We start from the raw sequence: 24,186 nt of genomic DNA on the forward strand, positions 1-24,186 counted from the left end.
ACAGTGATCAGATATTAGTATGCGGGGGGCATTCAAAGATAATTTAAGCCTCATGTGTAAAAACATCTGTAATGCTGGCCCCAAAAGCTTTCTGGATCCACCATATTTAATAGCAGTAAGTGTAGATGAGTGAGAATTTGTTGGGCCTGGAAATTGTTGTCCATTTGATTGGTATCCACTTGATGATAATTAAATTCACATTAAGTGACATTATATTAACCATAATTTTTTTGAGAGTGTTGTAAGTCCCACAGGGATGCCATTATGGTGAAGATGTAAGATGTAAGAGGAGTGGAGCAGCGTGCAAAAGCCACTGTGGCTTGCGCTCATAATGCTAAACTGGAAAATGGGGAGTCTGGGGTCTTCCAGATGTTTTTTGGCTATAACTTGCATTCTCCCTGACCATTCCCCATGCTGGCTTTGGCTGTTGGGAGTTGGAGTCCAGCAGTATCTAGAAGACCACAGGCTTCCTATTTTTGCGCCAAACCGTGGTTTAGTGTGTCATCTGAACTGTGCCACCCTGAACACAAAGTTCCACAGACTTGACGTTTCATGATAATACTAGCAGGAATAGTTGGATGGGAGAGGTAACTTCTCTTTCGGTGACCAGCCAAAATATAAAGGGGATAACCATGATTCTGCTTGAACATTTAAGGTTGTCAACGTGTCAGTATACTTAATTTTAATTTATAACTGGATTTTTGTTTTCTTGCAAGACGTTCTGATACGGATGCAGCCTTCCCTTCAGGTAGTTCTTACATGGTTTGGCATCCGTTTTATTCCTGTCACACTTCCCCATTCTGATCCTTGGTTTTGACGTTCATTGTGTTACATATTTTCACTACTTTCATGCTGTTCCCTGGTTTGAGTCTGCATATTTTCCTTTATCTTCAAACTTGTCATTCATTCCTTAAAATACCCTCATACTGGTCTTATGCAAATTAAACCTTACTATTGTAGCAACCAGCTGAGATGAGTATTGTTTTTCAGTGAATATCTGACACTTTTAGCACTTCATCAATGTTTTTCTGATTTTGTTCAGCTTCATTGGTTTTGTTGGGTAAAAAATCCACTAAATTCATACAACATACGACAGAGTCGAATATTAGTTGTTTAAAGTGTTTCTGAAAATTCTGTTCCGTCTTTCAGCCTGGAAAGGGAGTATGTCTCCATAAACAAGCAGCTAAACGAGGAGCTGGAAGAGAAGAAGAAAGCAATTACAGACCTCTCAGAGAGACTCCTGGATAATGAAAAAAGTTACAAAGAATTACAGGATGAACTTGTATTGGTAAGAAGCCCTGGGGCATTTTCTTTATTGGTCCAAACGATGCTATAGATGTTGCTATGTGTGCGCAATGGTGTTGTCATGCATGCTCGGGATGGAGGCTGAAAAATGGAAGGCCTGCAGGTGGTTTGGTGAACATGACAGCTCATGGATGTTTCGCTCAGAAGGACAGCGGTTTTAGGGAGTTGCATGCAGCTTTCGTTCTTGCATTGCACAACCGAAAACAGATCTGCAGCCTCTGGGTTGCTTTCAGTACCAAGAGCCATTTAGCACTCATCACCTTTTATTGGGGTTCCTCTGAAACTTTAAAATATCTGCGTTTCTCAAGTCACTTGTGCAACTCAAACAGATTCCGTTTTATGGGAGAATACTAACTGCGCGTTGTAATGAAGCATTGAACTTGCTCTGAATTTTCCACATCCGATATATTTTGAACAAAGCAATAGGGTTTTTTAAAAAATAAACTTAGCTGTTTAAAATTTCATTTTACGTAACATATCCCCCCACCGGCCCTCCCCCCAAATAACGCCTGCCTAAATTGGAATGTGTCTGTCATGAAGTTTGTGCCATGTTTGTTATGTGTATTTTGAACATGCTGGGGAGGGGGGGAATGTACAGTCGCGCCTTGGTTTTCAAATGCCTTGAGACTTGAATGTTTTGGCTCTGGAACGCTGCAAAGCCGGAAGTGAGCATTCCAGTTGGTGAACGTTTTTCGGTAGCCGAACGTCTGATGCGGCTTACGCTTGAGTGCAGCTGCGCCTTGGTTTTTGACCGTTTTCGGAAGTCGAATGGACTCTCGGAACGGATTCCATTCAAGAACCAAGGCACGACTGTACTGTTGACATTTCCATTCCACCTTAAGGAACAGGCGTGTGGAATTGTTGCATGTCGCATGTCTGTTTACATTCCAGCACAGTATGCTGGGAACTTCCGTTGTGTATTGCTTTTGCTTTTAGCTGTTCTCTCTGAGACGACATGAGAGAGAGAGAGAGACAACACGTTTCTTTGTCCTGATTTATGATTAATAAATCTGTAGTTGTAGCATGCTTCCACAAGCCTCACACCTATTCTGTGTGCATAGTTTGATCTGCTGATAGTGTGCCCTGGCTTTGTTTTTGTTTTTTTAAACATAATTTTTATTAACAGGCCGATCAAATCACATTATTTCAAATCACATTAATTCCAAATTATACAGCCAAATTTTTCAATTTTATTGGGGGTACCCATACATCAAGCTCTGAACGAGGATCCAAACATCACTTCTATTACTGCTTTAATTAAACAGTTCTATCCAGTTCTATCCAGATAGTCTCTTTATTACTTTCTTCATCTTCTTGTTGTTGTTGTCGTCATCATATATTCCTTTCTTTGCGATCTCTGATAATCTTCACAGGCAGGTTGGAAGCAAACATCGTCTGTGTGGGTTTTACACACTCCACAAGTCATATCTCATAGGGACAGCCGCCATTCCCCTCCTCCTTCAAAAGTTTATCTTCGGTCTGCCCTCTAGTCTTCCCAGGCTTGTAAAATATCTCATAGAGGGCTCTGCCAGGTTAAGATCAAATTCCAATCATCATTCACATTCCAATAGTCCTGGTTCTCCTCCCTCCGTCTTTCTTAGACAAGCCTGTCTTGCGAGACGCCATTTTAAAACTGCGTCATAGAATTTTTCCATTCTCCGATATTTACCAATCCTCTCTTCATTCATCATTAATTCATCCCACACAGTTTTTTAATTCCTGCTTGTGATTAATAAAGTACGGTGATTCTTCTTTGTTTGGGGTGGAGGATTATTAATACTCATAAGGCAAAGAAAAGAAAAGTTTTTTCCTCCACCCCCCTTCTTCACTCCAGACATACCAATCTCTTAATGGTGTTTCATCGCTTGATTTATTTGTCCTCACCCGCCGCTCCGATCCCAGAGATCCATTAATCAGCAGTCTTATCTCCCGACCTTTGCTTGATGTATGTGCTTTAGCTTCTTCCAATTATATATTTCCAATTGTATTTTCGAGCTAAAGCAAACCAGCACGCGCAGATTGGAGACAGCATCTGGGAAGAGCCGACTTCACCGAGGGCTGGTGCCAAGTGACCGGGGCACCCCCTTCTCTCGAATCCGGGGGTGCATTATGGCCACCACTGGCAAGGCAGTTCCCCCATCTCCTTGGGGGGTCGGGAAGACTGCATACTTCCCATAGCAGCCTCTTAATTACCTCGTGTGAGTCGGAGAGATGTTATTGTCGGCCATCTTCCAATGCGCCACCTGGTGGCCCCCCAGTGTGCCCTGGCTTTGAGGCCCGGGTCGCTGATTTACATTGGAGCAAAAGTGATGGTCTTCACAGCGGGACGGCTGGAAGGAGACAGCCCAGCCAGGGCTAGCCAGCTGGCCTCCCGGCCCTCTGCATGCTGACATGTACACGGTTTAATTTTGGCTTGCCGTGAACATTGATCACAGTTTTGGTCAGTGTGAAATGACACAAAAAGTTATGGTTTAGCACAGGGGGCACCAGTTCATGGGGAGTGATCTGTTTTGCTCCTCCCCATACTTTTGGGGGAGGGGCAGCTCTCCTCCCAATGTTGAGGGGGCAGAGGAGGCTGAGTGCGGAGCCGAGTGAGTCGCGGCTGCAGTAGCCATTTCCTCCTCCCGTGGCTCCAGGAAGAGGAGGAATATGCAGCTGTCCCATTAGAGGATCAAGCCTGCAACCTTGTCATCATCAGCACCATGCTCTAACCAACTGAGCTATCCAGACTGACTTAAAAGAGCACATTTGCCATCTCTAGGTCACCATCTGACGACAAACTGTAGATTCTGTATTTTTCGCTCCATAAAACACACTTTTTCCCTCCTAAAAAGTAAGGGGAAATGTGTGTGTGTCTTATGGAGCGAATGCAGAGGGGAGGCAGGCAGGAAAAGCCCCCAAGAGCCGCACACAAGCTCCGCGCGGCTCTTGCGGGCTTTTCCCCAGGAGGGAGAAGGGACTGATGCGGCCAGTCAGTCCCTTCTCCCTCCTTGTAGAAAAGCCCGCAGGAGCTGTGCGCTCCTTAAAGGGTGCGCGGCTCCTATGGGCTTTTGCGGGAGGGGGTTCCCCCACCTCCCGCAAAAGCAGGGAGAAGCTCGGGGGGGGGGGAAATATTTTTTCCCCTTGATTTCCCCCTCTAAAAACTAGGTGCGACTTATGGAGCAAAAAATACGGTAAGCTTCCTTCACTTTACAAAAAACTGTTATTTCACTTTTGCCGCTCACTGTTCTGTATTGACCATAAAGTTTATTTTAGGGTGTGTGGTTGTTGTTTTTTTAAAGAAAACTTTTTTTTGCTTGCCCTTAGTACATGTTGGGGGAGTGAGTGGGGGGGGGGGAGGTTCAGGTTAAAGAAAGTTGAAACCAAACAATAAAGCTCGAGCGGATTAGAATGGGGCGAGTGGAGAGGTTTAAGTGCCCTTTCTCTGCTCCGAGAACCTTCCGTGGATCAAAACGTATTAGGTGCTCTCTTGCTATTTTATCTGCCCAAGCTGGTATTAAACCTATCTGTGGTCTCACTCACTGACCATAATTTGGATATTCTCCAAGGAATACTTACTCCTTAGCTTCTTGTAGACTATTAAGTGTGGAAGCAATTTAAATTCGCGCACTTTTAAGACCAGTGGGGGACCGCTGCAATTATCTAGTCTGACCTCATGTGCACATAGGGTATGGAATTCATCCTGGTTGGATTAAAGCATATCTTTCAGTGAGATTTCTTATTTCAATTTAGAAACTCCATATAGCAATGGATTGATTACGTTATGTCTTAGGTGCTTCCCTGGGTAATTATCCACAGTGCTTGAAAGTTAAATCTCTCTCTGCTAGTTTTTAACTTTTGGTTCTGGGCATTTGAAGAGGCTTCTCTGTCTTTTGTCTGGGTTTCTAAGGCCTGGTACAGATACCATATCACCCTTAATCGTAGTTGGGCAGTCGAATTGGTCCTTGGGTTTTGTTTTAAGGCACTTTCTCACACTTCCTTTAGAAATAACCCCGGCTGGCCTCAACCACGATTAAAATTTATGTTCCTTCTTATCTTAATTAACACTAATTTTTGACAAAGCCTGGTTAATCACGTTAATTGGGATGGTTGCTGCCGCTGTAATCCTGTTTTCAGGCAGGTATGAAGAACTGAGGATGGAATGATTATGGCATTCTGTTTCCACATCAGTTTGAGAATTTAAAAAATCCTCTCAAAATATGTACTACAGTACATATTCTCAGATTTTTATTAAAAAACAAAACTATTTCAGTGAGTATCCCCCCACAAAACCAAGTCTTATGAGGAGCTGTTGAAGGACCTAGGTATGCTTAGCTTGGAAAAGAGGAGACAGAGAGGAGATACGAGAGCCATTTTCAGATATCTCAATGGTTGTCACATGGAAGATGGAGTACCGTATATACTCGAGTATAAGCCAACTTTTTTGGTACATGTTTTATGCTGAAAAAGCCCCCCATGGCTTATACTCGAGTGAGGTGGGCCACAGTGGTGGAGGGACGAGTGGCCCGAAAGGAGCTCTTTCTTGCCGCTGGTCTCACCACCCGCCTCTCGCAAGGGCAGGCACAGGAGCCGTGGTTGGGAGAAGCGCTGCGCTGTGTCTCCCAACTGCGGCTCCTATGCCTGCTCTTGCGAGCGGCAGAGGCAGCGACGGAGGGACGAGCGGCCCGAAAGGAGCCCTTTTGGGCTGCTTGTTCTTCCTTCGCCGCTGCCGCCACCATCACCAGGTTTGTAGTGTGGTGAACCGGCTTATACTCGAGTCAATAAGTTTCCCCAGTTTTTTGTGCTGAAATTAGGTGCCTCGGCTTATATTTGGGTCGGCTTATACTCGAGTATATACGGTAAGTTTGTTTTCTCCTGCTCTGGTGGGAAGGACTTGAACCCATGGCTTCAAGTGACAAGAAAGGAGATTCTGACTCAACATCAGGAAGAACTTTCTGACAGTAAGAGCTGTTCGACAGCAGAATGGTCTCCCTCAGGGGGTGGCGGAGTCTCCTTCCTAGGAGGTTTTGAAGCAGAGGTCGGATGGCCATCTGTCAGGGATGCTTTAGTTGAGTTTCCTGTGTTGCAGAGCGTTGGACTAGATGGCCCTTCCCAGCACCTTCAATCGCTCCTCATAAGACATGGTTTCCAGATCCTTGATCCTCATGGTTTCCCTCCTCTGCACACCTTCCAGCTTGTCAACATCTGTGGCGATTGCCTCCTAGGTTGGTCATAAGGAAAGGGTTAAATGAGTGTGAAGTGATTGGTCAGTGGGGATCCAAGGGGAGGAGTTAGAGTTAGAGTCGGAGTTGTGTGGAAATCAGTAGAGATTTGGGAGTTGGAGAAGGAAGAGGGAGGATAGGTCTGTGGGTTGGTTGAGTTGTGTTATGAGAGCGTGAGAGAAACTGATAGGAGTCAGATAGACAGTTGGGTTAATCAGTTAGCAGTTATTAGAAAAGGTATAAGCTGGCATAGAAACTAAGATTAAGAAACTGACAAGAAAAATTAACTGAAACCTTAAACTTGTTCATGCCTATAAAAATAAACTTGATTATTTGTTAATGTTAACAACTGTCTGGACTCCGTGTGTACCCTCAGAGAAATGGGTTGGTGGCAGTGGAAAAGTGATCATAGTGGTGGCACAGGGATCAATAGACCGTCAAACGTCCGGGGACCCTGTGTGATCGCCACAACATCCTTCATAAGTTGTGGTGCCCAGAACTGGACAGTGGCATGGCCTGATGGAGGCAGAATAGAGTGGCACTATTGCTTTCCTTCCCTTAACTGTTGAGGCAGCTACCAACTCTAGAGGGTTGTCCTGCAAGGCGTGTTCCTCATGGCTGACTTAGCACAATATTAGAAGTGACAGCAGGGCAGGAGGGTGATTACCTCATACAACACGGGTTTTTTGCACACCTCTTGCTGTTTCTTGTTGCATCACTTGCGTTTACCCTGATAGTTCCCAGATTGCTGTTCGGACTAGTTGGGGGATCAGCAGTTGGAACTGGCGCAGTCCCCAGGCAGCCTCCAGATCATATATGTGCAGATTCATGCGCAATGACACATTAAAAACCTTCCATCTGGAAAAACTCTTAAGTTCCTTTCTCATTACCTTCTTTCCAAACGGTCTTCCAATCTGTGAACGTATCATGGGTTCTTTGGCCTTTTTGGACAGGGGCGGGATAATGTTCTATACACTTTGGCCCAAAGGTACATGATGCAGAAACATCACATCAGTACCTGGATAGAAGATCATTAGAGTCCTATGCATGTTATATGTATATAGAGTTTTGTTGAAGGAAGATGAGATATCAATACTCTATTAGCGCTGATTTTTGTTGTCTGTTCTAAAAGGCAGAATCGACCCAGAACCCTCTGTTACTGACCTATGGTACTCTAATGCTACCATTTATTACGTCACTGAAAAATTTTATCCACAAATAATTTAATTATTTTTTTTTTTTAAATATTTTTATTGCTTTTTAGAAATACAGAAAAAAGAATAAAGAGTGATTATAAGAAGATAGGGTATAGGTAACGAGTTTCCATAATCTTTTTCCTTCTATTCTATAGGACTTCCCCACATCCTCCGAACCCTGCGTTCTCTGTCTTATGAAACATCAGCAATTTGTTAACTTATTTCAAAACTTATTGTAACTTCCATTTTATCATGTTCCCTATTTTCAATTTTACTGTCACTCAATTCTTATATGTTTTATATTAAACACAATAAAGTTATTTCATTATTTTACCTCTGAATTCTTGTGTCTTAATTTTCATTCCAATAACTTACATTTGCTGAAGCTAGAATTTCCTGAAAGGTGCATTTTTTTTTTTTAACATTCATACAACTTATAGTGTTTTTTCAAATAGTCCTTAAACTTTTCCCAATCCTCCTCAGTTGTTTCTTCTCCCGCGTCTCGGATTCTGCCAGTCATTTCAGCCAGTTCCATATAGTCCATCAACTGCGATTGCCATTCCTCCAGCGTGGGTAAATCTTGTATCTTCCAGTATTTTGCAATCAGGATCCTTGCTGCTGTGGTAGCATACATAAAAAAGGTTCTGTCCTTCTTAAGCACTCGCTGGTCCACCATACCCAGAAGGAAGGCCTCTGGTTTTTTAGGTAAGGTAAATCTCAATACCTTTTTTAGTTCATTATGGATCATTTCCCAGAAGGCCTTCACTTTCGGGCAGGTCCACCAGAGATGGAAAAATGTCCCTTCCGCCTCTCCACATTTCCAACATTTGTTGTCAGACAGATGATATATCTTGGCTAACTTGACTGGGGTCATGTACCACCGGTATACCATTTTCATAATATTTTCCTTCAAGGCAGTACATGCCGTGAATTTCAAACCGGTGTTCCATAACCTTTCCCAGTCTGCAAACATAATGTTATGCCCCACATCCTGAGCCCATTTTATCATAGCGGATTTGACTGTCTCATCCTGTGTATTCCACTTAAGCAGCAAGTTATACATTCTCGAAAGTAGTTTACTTTTTGGTTCTAACAACTCAGTCTCTAATTTCGATTTTTCCACCTGGAATCCAACTTTTTTATCTATTTTAAATACCTCTTGAATTTGCGCATAGTGCAACCAATCTCGTACCTTAGTTTTCAATTTCTCCAAACTTAGCAACCTCCAATTGTCTCCAGTTTTTCAAATAATGCCGTTCTGTCCTATATATCTCCTAAGACAATGTTTCCCAACCTTGGGCCTCCAGCTGTTTTTGGACTACAACTCCCATCATCCCTAGCTAGCAAGACCAGTGGTCAGGGATGATGGGAATTGTAGTTCAAAAACAGCTGGAGGCCCAAGGTTGGGAAACACTGTCCTAAGAGACCGGAGATGAAAACTCTGCAATTATTAACTTAGGGTGGGATTCCATTGCCCTCAAAGTGTCCCTATTTTCCAGGGACAGTCCTGGGATTACAAAAGCCTTTCCGGCTTCTGATTTGATCCAAGAATGTCCCTATTTCTCCTGCCAGTGCCACAGCCGCCGAGTTTGGGCAGGAGGATGAGACGGCACTTGTCCTGAGTGGTGGTAGTGGCAGCAGTGGCAGCTGCGAAGGAGCATACTGGTGCCTCTCCATGGCTGCAGCCACCGCCAGCCTCCTCCCTTGGGCAGCCTGTAGCGGCTGCTGGACAGCAGGCGAGGAGAAGGGGAGGCTGCCACAGCTGCGGAGACCCATCCTCACATGATGCGCCAGCTCTGAGGTGCAGGCAGAGGGCAAGACCTCCCTGGGTGGGAAGAAAGGGGGAGCCGAGGCGAGTGCGAGGAATACAGTCATACCTCGGGTTGAAGTTGCTTCTGGTTGAGCGCTTTCAGGTTGCGGTCTTCGGCGACCCGGAAGTAATGGAGTGCGTTACTTCCAGGTTTTGCTGCTCACGCATGCACTCAAAATGATGTCATGCGCATGTGTGGAAGTGGCGAATCGTGACCCACGCAGACGCGGGTTGCGTTCGCTTCAGGATGCGAACAGGACTCTGGAACGGATCCTGTTTGCATCCAGAGGTACCACTGTACTTATTTTACTTAAAAAATGCTAACTAATTTTGCCCCTTTTGAAAACTTGTTTATTGGTGTGTGGTTTTCTTGTTGTAAATCTACTCAGGGGTCAGCAAACTTTTTCAGCAGGGGGCCAGTGCACTGTCACTCAGACCTTGTGGGGGGCCGGACTGTATTTTGAAAAAAGGAGAAATGAATGAATTCCTATGCGCCACAAATAACCCAGAGATGCATTTTAAATAAAAGCACACATTCTACTCATGTAAAAACACGCTGATTCCTGGACCATCTGCAGGCCAGATTTAGAAGGCGATTGGGCCGGATCTGGCCCACAGGCCTTAGTTTGCCTACCCTTGCACTAAAGAATAAAATCAGGATTAAGGGTTTTTTTTCAGGATGGCGGAGGGCCTGTGTTCTGTGTCCGGTTGGTGTGGCAGTGGTGGAAATGCCCAGCGGGGGAGGGGGGCAAAAATGGGGTGTTGAGGAGGGACATTTAGGGGGCGGAATGAGAAATGTCCCTGTTTTCACCCAAGGAATGTTGGAGGGTATGGGATTCAGCTAAACTAGTCCTGCTACTGGAAGCGCCATGTAACGGCTTCCACAGTGAGGCTTCTACTCCTTTCCTCCGTGCAGTGCCGGATTTACATATAAGCTAAACAAGCTATAGCTTAGGGCCCCCAAAAAATTTAATGGGGGGAAAAACTGCATGTACATTTCCAAAATATAAGATAAAAAACCAATAAAATAAAACCTGCATACAGCAACAGTGTTTTGTGTTGTGTAGGGTCCTATGGTGTAAGTCATGGGCCCCGCCTGCTAGCCTGCTCCCTAAAATATCACTGGTAGTTATTTCAATATTAATATACTTCTTCTTAATTGTATTTTAGTTCAACAGTTACTTTGAGAGCCAGTGTGGTGTAGTGGTTAAGAGCCGTAGACTCGTCATCTAGTGAACCAGGTTCGCGTCTCTGCTCCTCCACATGCAGCTGCTGGGTGACCTTGGGCCAGTCACACTTCTCTGAAGTCTCTCAGCCCCACTCACCTCACAGAGTGTTTGTTGTGGGGGAGGAAGGGAAAAGGAGATTGTTAGCTGCTTTGAGACTCCTTAGGGTAGTGATAAAGCGGGATATCAAATCCAAACTCTTCTTCTTCTTCTTCTTCTTTGATAAAATACATATTTTGTTATGTGCAAATGGCTTGAGATACCTATTAGCATATAGCATATATTCAACACAAAAAGCAGCGACAATTTGTTTTTGGCAATTTGTTTTTTACAGCTGGACATATAAAGGACCCTATTACCTTCAGTAGCTTAGGGCCTCATCAAACCAAAATCCAGCCCTACCTCCATGAAATTGGCTCTGGAGGACTGGGAGAGAAGATGGAGATTGCTCCATCTGAGAAGCTGAAAAACTTGCCATGATGGCACAACTGCATTTGCACTATGTTGAATTCCTCCATTAGTAACTAAGCCATGCTTGTCTGGAGACAGTGCAGATTTCAGTTCATGCTTGCACACTCTCCTGAACATGCGCAACAATTTCAGAGTCAGGCCACCTTTGGAAGAGATGCTGATACCATCCCTGGCTCAGTGGCTGTTCCTCACTGACAGGATATATTGGTACCTCAGGTTAAGCACTTAATTCATTCCAGAGGTCCGTTCTTAACCTGAAACTGTTCCTAACCTGAAGCACCACTTTAGCTAATGGGGCCACACCGCCAGAGCACGATTTCTGTTCTCATCCTGAAGCAAAGTTCTTAACCCGAGGTACTACTTCTGGGTTAGCAGAGTCTGTAACCTGAAGCGTATGTAACCCGAGGTACCACTGTATATATTTTATGACATTTAGGATGCTGCAAAGGCCGATCTGATACGCCAACTTTAATCATATAGCCTCCCCCCCCCTTTTAATTAGTAACAAGCCAAATAATCAGCAACAAGTTATATTTTTAAAATCTGTCAGCAGAGACTGCTGTACATTTCTAAGAGCAGGGAGACACACACATCATCTGCTAGGTCTACTCAACCCCAAGGGAAAAGAAAACCCTGTTGTGAGTTTGACACTGGAAGGATGGTTAGTGAAGTGAAAGTTTTCAGAATAGTCAAATTTAGGCAAAACACATTTTTAGGATGATGGACCTAACAAACACAAACCGGTATTTCGTGAAACTGTTGGCTACGCTGATTGGGGCTGATGAGACTTGGGAATTTCAACAGACATTGGAGCCACAGGTTTCCCGTCAATGGGGTAATTTTTCTGTTTAGTCAGTCCCAAGTTACAGAATTCACAAATGAGCTTTATTTCTCTCTCTCTTGTGTACCTTAAAAAGACGAGGCTTCATTATGAATTTTACACAGAATGCAAGTTGTGCTCAGTTGGAGTTGCAACTCTCTCTCTCTCTCTCTCTCTCTCTCTCTCTCTCTCTCTCCCCCACCCCCCTCTTTTTTTTATAGTTATGATGATATTCTCTAGCTGGCTAATTTGTATGTATCCGTAGAAAGAGGAAGCTGAAAAATATACTTTGTACTATTATGAAAAATTAAAATCCCCTAGTGGAGCTTTGACACATTATATTTTAAAACTCATTTGTTCATGCTGAGGTCGTTGTCTTGCAGTTTTCCAGGAGTGAAATAAGGAGGGACGAAGGATCTTGAGACACTTGTGACACACACTTTCTGTGTGTGTGTGTGTGTGTGTGTGCTTAAAACAACCTTTCTTATTATGCACTAGTCACATGCAAGTAGGTAGTTTCCTACCTAAAGCAATGTGTTTTAGTTGTGCATAAAACTCATTAGAGCTTCCAGCTTTAATCAACATAAAGGCAAATAACGAAAGCTGTGATTGCAGACTGTGGTTTGGGAGTTCTCCAAGCACCTCCTGAGCACTTGTTATTTTGTGCGAGGAAGAAATGCCATAACAGCATGCACCAGGCCTTCCTTGAATTGCCCAAACAGCTAGGAAAGAAAAGAAAAAAAATAAGGAAGGGAGCGAGAGGTCTGATTTCCCTTCTTTATTTTCTCATCATACCTGATGGACCTGCTGTGCTAGGCTAATTTAGCCGCCCTGAAAGATGAAAATACACCAGAAGAAGGAAGTATATATTTAAAAACTAATAATTTTAGGAAGGGGGGCTGATGAGGAGCATTTTGGGGTGGGCGGGAAATCAGGAGCTGGTTGGCTAAACCAGGAATTCTTCTTTGGCTCAGATTTTCAATATGGGGTGGAGAATAACATTGGGGTTTGAAAATTTGTATCTCCTTTGGTGTGGGTTCTTTTTATTTATTTTTTGAGTTCCGAAGAGTGATAAATGACCCTCCAAGCATAAAAGCCTGAACTCACAAAACCTTGTCAGCATCCTTCGTTTTAGGTGACCAAGCACCTAGAAGCAGGGTTGGAACCAGGGTCAGGGTGAATTAGTGTACCAAGAAAGTCTAGGCTGAGCTAAACAAGTGGATCTGTGTTGGAGTTAGCAGGGGAGGTTGTTAATAGCAACAACAACACTAATAACAATAATAATGTTATTTATATGCTACCCATCTGACTGGGTTGTTCCAGCCACCTTAGACGGCTCCCAACTGAATATTAAAAACACAAAAAGACCTCAAACATTTAAAACTTCCCTAAACAGGGCTACCTTCATATGTCTTTTAAAAGTGAGATAGTTGTTTATTTCCTTGACATCTGATGGGAGGGGCAGTCCACAGGGCGAGCGCCGCCACCGAGAAGGCCTTCTGCCTGGTTCCCTGTAACTTCGCTTCTTGCTGTGAGGGAACCGCCAGAAGGCCCTTGGTGCTGGACCTCCGTGTCCAGGCTGGACAATGGGGGTGGAGGTGCTCCTTCAGTTATACAGGGCCAAGACCATTTAAGGCTCTAAAAGTCACCATCAACAGGTCAGGTTCAAAGTGTAGGCAGGTGAGATTGCAGACAAGAGTATGCAATCTGAGTGGAAGTATCCAACTAGCAATAAGGGCTGGAATGAGTATTCCAGGAAGCAGCAGATAGAGGTGCAGGGTAATGGGAAGGAAGGCTGGAAGATTGGGAAGGCAGCAGTTAGAGGTTAAAGCAGGGGTAGGCAACGTGGTGCCCTCTGGTTGTTTTGGAGCGACAGCTCTCATTGCCCCTGAGCGATGGGAGTCAAACAACATATGGAGGGCACCAACTTGGCTATGTCTGAGCTGAAGGATAAGCTGTCTAGCAGCAATACTATGGACTAGAAATCCACTGAGACAATGCCAGAATCTGGTTTTTGGCCACGCGCTAGATCCAGGCGTGATCTATGTCGACAGCCTGGCTCTAAGAAGAATTAGAGGCATCATCACTCACCCTTCGACACTACAATCTCAAACGTAGTGTGTGTGTAGACTAGATGGCTCCATTGTAAATGTCTGTTGGCTGCACCACGTCAACGGAGACGTTTGGGACAGGGGTGGCAGAAAAATTGGAAACGGAAGCAATCACACCTTTGGGAAGAAAAGCAGAAGGCGTGCACAGCTTCCCATTGGCTGCTGGAGCTTCCTGCAGCCAATGGGAAGCCGGCCAGTGTCACAGAAGGCGGTCCCCACTCTGCTCTGCGCCGGTTTAGCACGGCACACAGGAGCCGACCAAGCTGGAGGCTGGGGTCCCCGAAGGGGTGCGGGGATCCATGGGCCAGTTAAATGGCCCCTATGGCCCAGTTGTGGCCCATGGGCCTTAGGTTACTGACCCCTGTCCTAAGGGAAAGCAGGACATTCTGGGATCATTCCGAGACGACTTCTGCAAACCTGGGACTGTTCCTGGAAAATAGGGAGACTTGGAGGGTCTGCTGCTGTTGCAAATGGCCTGATAGCATCCATCTCTATTATTCTAGCTGCTAGGGAATGTGTCGTGCATCCCTGCAGCCACCAACACAGAAAGGGCTAACAGCTCGCAGCATGCTTCATACAAACCATTGCCTGCGCAGGTGATAACTGGTGTGTGGAGGGAATGCAGCTGTGTAGAAAATTGATGTAGCTGAGTAGAGACAGGTAGATTTCAGGAGAGCTTTTCAAGCCCTCTGGGTGAATAAAGTAGTAAACAACTCGGTAAGTTAACACTTTGTAAATAGGTCTCTGTAAGCATCCTCTGAATGCTGCAAGTTAGCTGTTATCTGCAACAAAAGGCTCTCTGTGGTGCCACCAAGTGGATCCAGGATAGCATAAGTATTACTGCCAGTCAAATTAAATCTATGTACACAAAAGGAGAGGCAATGTGTTTTCTTCTGTATTCTATTTTCACGCAGCGTGTAATGTCTCTTTGAATGCATTGGGAAAATATTTCTGATCGATCTCTCACTTACACACACACACACACACACACACACATAAAAAAAAAATATTTTATTTTATATTCTTTATTGAAAGATAAAAAGTACATAATTACAAGTGCTCAGAGTAAGGAAAAAAAGGGGGGGAATCGTACGTATGTAAAAACAAAACTCAACAACAAAAAATTGTAGACATTACCAAAAAATATGTTGTTGTAGTTAACCAGGCCTTAACCTTATACGGTATTTACAAAAATAAATTCCAAATATTGCTGAATTTGTCCATGGGAAGTTTATGTATGCAAATTGTTCATGTGTAGCGAGTTTGTACATATCTTCAATCCAATCGTTAAAGGGAGCCTGTCTTTTTGACGTAGTGAGGGCACAAAGAGTCGGTTCATATTGTCCCTTTGTTTGATTCCATATATGGGTAAATAATTCAAAAGGATATTTCCCCCTGCAAATTTAAGTTTATTCTGCACAGTTGTGTTGATAATCTCTATTAACTTCTGCCAAAAAAGTATCAGTATAGGACATTGTACAAACATATGTCACCCAATTATAAAATTATATCCTCATATTGGAGAGGCTTAAAGCTTTTTATAACGTGTTTAACACTATAGAAGTGTTGATTTTAATTGCTCAGTAAAATTAAGCTAACGTGCAACAGAATCTGTTGTAAATAGCACATTTAGTTTGGGTGTTTAAGCTATAAAATCTGTTATTTCTAGATTGCTATGTCTTCTTGCACAATTAATTATTCCTTTATCGTAACCATGGCCATCTGCAGGTGCAGCTGGTTGCTGACAAAATTTGTCCAGGAACTCCAGAGATGGGAGGTGTACAAAATACAGAGCACGGGTGAGGAACCTATGGCTCTCCAGATGTTGGCAGACTACAACTCCCATTATCATTGATAATTGGCTATGGGGCTGATTTGCAGTCCAGCTGAAATTGGAATTGCAGTCCAACAGCATCTGGAAGGCCACAGGTTCCGCATTCCTGATTGACAGGCAGGAAGATGCTTTGCACCAAATAGATCTGCTAGTCCTTAGGGACGCGGGTAGCGCTGTGGTCTAAACCACTGAGCCTCTTGGGCTTGCCGATCAGAAGGTTGGCTGTTCAAATCCCCGTGACGGGGTGAGCTCCTGTTCCTCTGTCCCAGCTCCTGCCAACCTAGCAGGTCGAAAGCATGTCAAAGTGCAAGTAGATAAATAGGTACCACTCTGGTGGAAAGGTAAACGGCGTTTCCATGTGCTGCTCTGGTTTCGGTGTTCTGTTGTGCCGGAAGCTGCTTAGTCATGCTGGCCACATGACCCGGAAAAACGCTGGCTCCCTCGGCCAGTAAAGCGAGATGAGTACTGCAACCCCAGAGTCGTTTGCGACTGGACTTAAGTGTCAGGGGTCCCTTTACCTATTAGAAGCTTCACCAATCTGTTGTTTTGCTGAAAGTCACTGCTGCTGCACTTGGTGACCTTTTGCTAAAACGTGCCGCTATTTCCCCCTCTACTGTTTTAGAACAGGACAAGACGTTTCAAAAAGCATGGCCCTCAGTGATTCCAGTTGGGAAATAAATGGCTTTTTAAGTGGGTGGCAAGCAAGACGTTTTAATGAGCTACTGACTTTGAAAGTCACTTTGCAACAGAATGAGGATCACCCAGGGAAACTTTATAGTAAAATAAGGATCACCGACTGCGCGTTTATGGAAATGGCCTCCCTTGTTGTGCTGCGTTTCCTTGCGGAGAGCCTGTGATGGCTACAAAGAACAGGGATGCGCTGGGACTAACGTTGCTCTCTGTCTGCTCAGTTTTTGCAGCTACGTGACTATTCAGCAATTGAAACTGGTTCATGTGGCCTTAAAACTAGCGAGGCCTTTTTTGGAAATAGCTCTGCTAAGCCTCGCTTAAACCAGTACGTCTTGGCGCAAATAATATTAAATCTGAAAAACATAGTCTAGCTCGTTTGTCCTCAGCAATGTTTTAAAATGTTAGGCGGTTATTTTGGGAAACTTGGAATGGGGGAGAAGCATATGGGCAAATTCAATGAAAGATTTACACGCTGAACACGAATCTTGTGTTTTTGGCTGGCAGGTACTTGGGTTAAGTTGTTGCGTTATGCCATCCTCATGCTAGCACTACGCCGAAGCTAAGATCCAGCATAAATCTTAAATAAGATACCATAGGCTATGAGCTTTTGCTATTTTTTTAACAAACAGAATATTATGATCTACACAAATACCATATTTTTCCATGTATAACACACCCCGTGTATTTTGGGGGGCTCAAATTTTATGAAAATGGGAGAGGACCCAATCACCCACCAAATCACCGCTGACAAGCTGCAGCTTGCGGCTGCAACCAATCACCCATCCCACCCCCATGCACTATCCGTGTATAAGACGACCCCCGTTTTTAAACATTATTTTAGAGTAAAAAAACCCTTGCCTTATACACGGAAAAGTACGGTACGTTTCATTGAAGGACGTGCTCGCTTACAATTCAGGCTGCAATTCTATGCTCGCTTACAGTGGTGCCCCGCAAGACGAATGCCTCGCAAGACGAAAAACGCGCAAGACGAAAGAGTTTTCTGTTTCTTGAGTCGTTCCGCAAGACGAATTTCCCTATGGGCTTGCTTCGCAAGACGAAACGTCTTGCGAGTTCTTGTGAGTTTGTTTCCTTTTTCTTAAAGCCGCTAAGCCGTTAATAGCCGCTAAGCCGCTAATAGCCGTGCTTCGCAAGACGAAAAAACCGCAAGACGAAGAGACTCGCGGAACGGATTAATTTCATCTTGTGAGGCACCACTGTACTTGGGAGTAAGGCCCATTGGGCGCAGTAGAAATTACTTTCCAGCCCTTACCATTGGGCTGAGTGAAGCAACTGCTTCAAACAGTGGCAGTGGCAGCTACATGTAGAATGAAACTGCTGTGTGGCACACGGCCTTCTCTGGACCTCCTAAGTTAGCTTGCTACTGTTGGGTGCAGTGGAGGCAGCCAACGTAACGTAAGATTCAGCTACTGCCCAGTTAGTGTCGGTATGTAAATTTCAAGCAGCGTCTTCTTGTCTTCCTCAGGCAGCAAAATCATCTTTGGCCAGCCCTAACTAACTTTCCCCCACAAGAGCGGCATGCATGAATTCTGCCCATCTATCTCATGTTATCCTTTCCACAGACATCTGGGTAGTTTGGACTGTAGACGAGAAGTTAGTTCTGTGGACCCAGAGAGCCGATTCATAGCTGCTGACCTGAAGCTGGTTTAGGGTATTCAAAGTCAAACTTCCCAACCTCTTAACCAGATTGGTTTTCTTCCTTTCTAACATATTTCAGAATAGACACGCATGAGATGGGGGATAAATTTCAAAGGCACCTCTTATCTACTCAAATAAAGAATTCTTGGTTGTTTCCAAAAAAATTCCAGCCATGCCCTTGCTGATTACTATCGTGGGTTACTTACAGGTCACCGATTGACGGGCGAATGAGTAAATGTTTCGGAGGCATCAGTCTCATAACTGTTGACATGATGGCTGGTTCCCTGGATATTGCTAGGGATGGTAAACTCCATTTCACCTTTTGGCTAAATCCGTGGAACATGTAAGGAATCGCAGGGCGAAGTGAGCTCAGGGGCTCTCTTGTAACCCACCCTTCCGCTGGTTAATTAGTTTTTTTTTTATATAATAATTTTTATTAAGGTTTTCCAAATTAAAACAAATTAAAACAAATTAAATCCAATTTATAAACTTTTTGCCAATAACCAGGACTTCCCCTCCCTACCCCCTCTTGTGTTCCAAATCTTCCAAATAAGCAATTAAATTCAACAAGTTCTTATCCCCAAATTACACTCATCATCAATAACCCAATTTATCCAGATTCCCATCCCCTAAGATCGATCTATTCCCTTCCACGAGTTTCCCCCTTTCAAACATAGTACAGATGGAAATAAGATAAATATGAATAATGATTTTACAGCCTTTGGATTCCAATTTTCCCTCCCCTCTTTCCCCTTTGCGTTTCACCTATCCCTCTACTTCTAATATCTTCCTGGAGTTCCCACATTACACTATGTCCCTCAGGTTCTTTGCCAGTCTTTGATTACGGGTGTCCAATCGTAGAAGGAGTCTATCAAAAAAAGGGGCCCATTTCTTCTATCCAGGTTTTTATATCCAGGAGTAAAAACTCCAATTTTGTTTCCATAAGCTTGTCAAACCTGAATATCCCAAATGTTCCCTCTCCCAGTTCTGTCCAGTTCTTGTTATTTCCTTGTTCTTGTCAATCATTCTCCTCCTTTTTATTTCTCTGTTCTCCCACAGAAATGTTCTTTTTCCAAAAGTTTCTAGTGTCTCTGCAGAGGCTTGTTATTCATGGAGCAAAGCATTGCATCATGTTCCTTTCATTTTCCAACAAATAGTTCCATTGTTTCCTGTAGTGTATAGACCTCTGTAGACAAAATAATGTTCCATTCCTGCAGTTTCCCAGGAGATTAAAAGTTCCATTCAACTGTTCAAGTTTCCTGTCAAAAACACATGCAATATCCCTCGGCTCCTCTAGGTGGATTGCAGTAGCAAAGTTCCCTTCCAGAATCACATCCACCAGTCCAAGTAGCTTGTTAACCGATATTTAAAACAGTTTATATTCAATTTATAACAAATATAACCGGCAAAGTCCTCATAACAAAATCTCTATTTTAATCTTCCTTTTTGACAGCTCTTTGACAGCTGTCAAAACCTCCATCGCTTTTCTCCAGGCAGTTTCACGAATCGCTCCAGGGGGGGGGTTGCTTTTTTTTAAAACAATTCCACTTTTCTCCTCCAGCTCAATCTGATAATTTTCCCTCGCGAAGTTGCTGATTCGGCAAGATAAGGTTACACTCGATCTTAGTTGTCCAGTCCTTTGTTTTGGCTCTTCTACAATTTAGGGGTGGGCTGACTTCCTTTTTTCCGCCTCCCCCGTTCGCTCCGAATTTTAAAAATTTATCCCTTTTTTTTTTTTAGTCCATATTCCAATTACTCACGGGTTCTTCTTTAGTGCCAAATTTTCAATAGAAGAAGTCAGCGCTCTCCGCCGGATGGCATGCGGCTGCGCTCGGCAGGGATAGCAGAGAACTCAAAGCACCACGCTTCTCCCCGGCACCCGATCCGTAGCCTTTAAAAAGGCTCCTTCACGAGTCGGGAGAGCGCTAACGGTGCCAGCCGAGTCTCCATGTCCACGGCCTCCTCTGGCTGTGGTTTTTAAGGGTCCCCGCATTGCCGGTGCGGTAGGACCCAGCCCCTGCCAAGCCGGCTCCCTCCGGAGCTCGGAGGGAGTCCGCCATTCGGCGATGGCGCCGACCCGGAAGTCCCCCGCTGGTTAATTAGTTTTGCCTTCTAAATTTATCTTCAGAACAACTGTAGGAAGTTAGTCTGGGAGTGATTTGCACAAGACTGCCAAGCGACTGAGGGATGATTCATCCTTCATGGTAGCAAGAGTGGCTGCCATATTTATATGTAAGTGTGTCTGATGGGAAGAAGGGATGCAGCTCTCCACACATGAAGGAGGACGTGCTCAAGGATGTGGTGGCTGATCACAGCTGCCTCCCAACAGTGCCCCAGAGGTTTGGAGACACACACCTCTCTTTTCCCATTTGTCTTTTCCACAGAGCTTCCTGACATAGATACAGCAAATACTCTTGCCCCTAATTTGAGCATGGATTTCTCACACTCAGTGCTAACTGCTGTAGCACATTGGCTCTCAAGAACATCATATCTTTCTTGGATCATTGTCAGGAGTGCGTGCAGGAGCCAGGCCCTGTGACCAATAGGACTTTGCAGGACTGAGGCCTTCCTAAGTTTGTTCTGAAGAGGCAAGGTGTGGCCGCACAGGTGAGGCCGATTGGTAACTCACAGCACCTGGTGGCAAGAGCCGGGAAGGGATATAAGGTCAGCATTTCCCTTCGGCTCTTTGCCACAGCAACACGTTTCCTGCCTTGCTGTGTTTGGTTCCTTGACTCCTTGCTTCTTGATCCTCAGACCCTTAGCTTCTTGACTCCCGGCTCTCTGACCCTCGGACTCTTGGCGTCCTGGCTTCTGGACTCCCATTCCTGCTCCCACCCCGCCATTTTGCCCCTATCCCAAAGTCCCCTGCCAGGACTTTGATCGCCCATGAACCAGACCATGACAGTCACTTGTTGATGAAGGATAAGCAGGATTAGTGATGGTTTTAGCCTGTTGTATTTTCTCTTAAATTTGAAATTGAGCACATGGGTCCCTGTGGCCTCCCCAAGTCAACCATATAGTCCATCAACAGCTCCTGATCATGTAATCGGGTTCATAGCTGGTAAAGAACAGTGGAATGATAGGAAAGGAATGTTGTCTCTGATGTCTATGACAACTAGATGTAAAATATATATATGCAGGTTTTGGTGTCCTCGGGTGTCTTCCCGTGTAAAAGTTGGGGTGTCTAGGCGACGTTTCGACGAGGTCTCACTCGTCATCTTCAGGCTGGTGCTTTCGGCTTCTTGTTACTGGAACAGAGCGGGATCTCAATGTTTGAGTTCCTATAAATACTGTAGAGGGGGTGTGGTGTCTAGCCTCCAATGTTCTGGGCAGAGAGGAAGTTCCCAGGCTAGTGTGCCTTTTCTTCTTTTGTTCCTTAATTACTTGAGAGATACCTTGAGTGATTTCTTGAGTGATATCCTGAGTACCACTTAGGTGGGTCATTAGGTGTGGATTAGTTGCTAAAGTCTTTGTGTCTTGACCTCTTGAACTTTGTGAAGAGTTTTCCTGAGAAGATGGCTGTATTGCACTTAGTTGTGCTTTGGCTTGGCTTCGTGTATAGGGGCGAGCTGTGGTTTTGTGGCTTGTGTCAGCCAGATCTGTGTAGGGATTGCAGGGGGGTGCAGCATCCGGAGGTGCCACCATGGATTGGCTACTGGATGGTGTCAGTAATTCATCTGTGGAGAGGGTCTGGGTTTGGGTCTGGTGTGGTTGATTGGTGTTGGCGTTCTGTGTGCCTCTGGATCTGGTGTCAGTTTTTGTGGGGAGGGCTAATTTCCAGATGTCTGGCAAGCGGGATGTGTCGTCACGCTTGTTCATGTTGTGAGGGTGTTTCTCTATCTCGATGGCTTCCATGATTATTCTCTTGTGGTGATGTTCCGTGTTAAAGAGCAATTTGGAATCTGCAAAATTAATTTCGTGTCCTGTTTCTTTCATGTGTTGGAAAAGAGAGGAAGTTTTTTCTTCTTTTTTGTGTTAATTGCCAATGGATACCAGCAAAACAGGATTACGAAGCTAATCCAAAAGGAAACACCCCCCAAAAACCAAGACACAGAAGAAAACAATGGCATGGCCCTCCTTCCTTATATCAAGGGCACTACAGATAAAATTAGCAAAATCCTCCATAAACACAATATCAAAACAGCCTTTTGCACCAACCAAAAAATAGCCAATATCCTCAGAAACCCCAAGGATAAAATCCAGTTGGAAAACCAAGGGATCTATGAAATACCCTGCAAAGTCTGCCCAGCCACGTACATTGGACAAACAAACAGACGAATAAATGCACGTATCGCAGAACACAAGAATGCCGTCAAAAAAGAAGAAAAAACTTCCTCTCTTTTCCAACACATGAAAGAAACAGGACACGAAATTAATTTTGCAGATTCCAAATTGCTCTTTAACACGGAACATCACCACAAGAGAATAATCATGGAAGCCATCGAGATAGAGAAACACCCTCACAACATGAACAAGCGTGACGACACATCCCGCTTGCCAGACATCTGGAAATTAGCCCTCCCCACAAAAACTGACACCAGATCCAGAGGCACACAGAACGCCAACACCAATCAACCACACCAGACCCAAACCCAGACCCTCTCCACAGATGAATTACTGACACCATCCAGTAGCCAATCCATGGTGGCACCTCCGGATGCTGCACCCCCCTGCAATCCCTACACAGATCTGGCTGACACAAGCCACAAAACCACAGCTCGCCCCTATACACGAAGCCAAGCCAAAGCACAACTAAGTGCAATACAGCCATCTTCTCAGGAAAACTCTTCACAAAGTTCAAGAGGTCAAGACACAAAGACTTTAGCAACTAATCCACACCTAATGACCCACCTAAGTGGTACTCAGGATATCACTCAAGAAATCACTCAAGGTATCTCTCAAGTAATTAAGGAACAAAAGAAGAAAAGGCACACTAGCCTGGGAACTTCCTCTCTGCCCAGAACATTGGAGGCTAGACACCACACCCCCTCTACAGTATTTATAGGAACTCAAACATTGAGATCCCGCTCTGTTCCAGTAACAAGAAGCCGAAAGCACCAGCCTGAAGATGACGAGTGAGACCTCGTCGAAACGTCGCCTAGACACCCCAACTTTTACACGGGAAGACACCCGAGGACACCAAAACCTGCATTCCTGTACCCGTGAAAATCTACGAAAGCAAAATATATATATATATATATGTTGCATTTTTATCTCACCCATCCTTAGGAACCCAGAGCCAGCTCTCAAAATCAGCATCTGATAGGCTTTGCTAAAAGACAGTACTCTGGTGAGCTCATAGAAGCCAACTTCTAGGGGCTGATGTCCCTTCACACCCCCTATGAAATATTTGAGGTGGCCAGCCCCCTTCCCCAAGTTGATGTGCATTGCCATTCAAATGGTGTGCTCGCACTACGTTGTATGATCAATATTTTATCTAAGATGCTACCCAACGATGAGGTTGTCCAATGACCTTCACAGCTCAGGATTTGATCCTGTTTGCTACAATGGCTGTCTTCATTGTTGGAGGCAGTAGACCTACGAATCTTAGCTGTTAGGAATCACCACTGGGGAGCACTGTTGAATTCATGTTCTGCTTTTGTACTTCCCAGATTGAGGCTGCATCCTGACAAGACAGTAGTACAGTTCTTGGGGGACAGGGGATGGGCAGGGATGGAGGACTTCATGGCCCTGAATGGGGTAGCTGTGCCCCTGAAGGACCAGGTGCGCAGCCTGGGAGTCATTTTGGACTCGCTGCTGTCCATGGAGGCACAGGTCAATTCTGTGTCCAGGGCAGCTGTCTGCCAGCTGCATCTGGTACACTGGCTGAGACCCTACCTGCTCACGGACTGTCTCTCCAGAGTGG

The 24,186-nt window shown here is 44.7% G+C and overlaps 1 protein-coding gene across 4 annotated transcripts in view; it reads left to right on the top strand.

Moving 5' to 3' along the window:
• CCDC171 (coiled-coil domain containing 171) overlaps positions 1 to 24,186 on the top strand; it is a 216,156-nt gene that overhangs the window by 29,466 nt on the left and 162,504 nt on the right. For all 4 annotated transcript variants that reach the window (XM_083718393.1, XM_083718395.1, XM_083718392.1 and 1 more), the window contains one exon: positions 1,150 to 1,288. In XM_083718393.1, the coding sequence (XP_083574519.1) occupies positions 1,150 to 1,288 (139 nt within the window). The remainder of the gene's footprint in view (positions 1 to 1,149; positions 1,289 to 24,186) is intronic.

The sequence above is a fragment of the Podarcis gaigeae genome, assembly GCF_964106915.1.
Source record: "Podarcis gaigeae genome assembly, chromosome: 17".
Lineage (NCBI taxonomy): Eukaryota > Metazoa > Chordata > Lepidosauria > Squamata > Lacertidae > Podarcis > Podarcis gaigeae.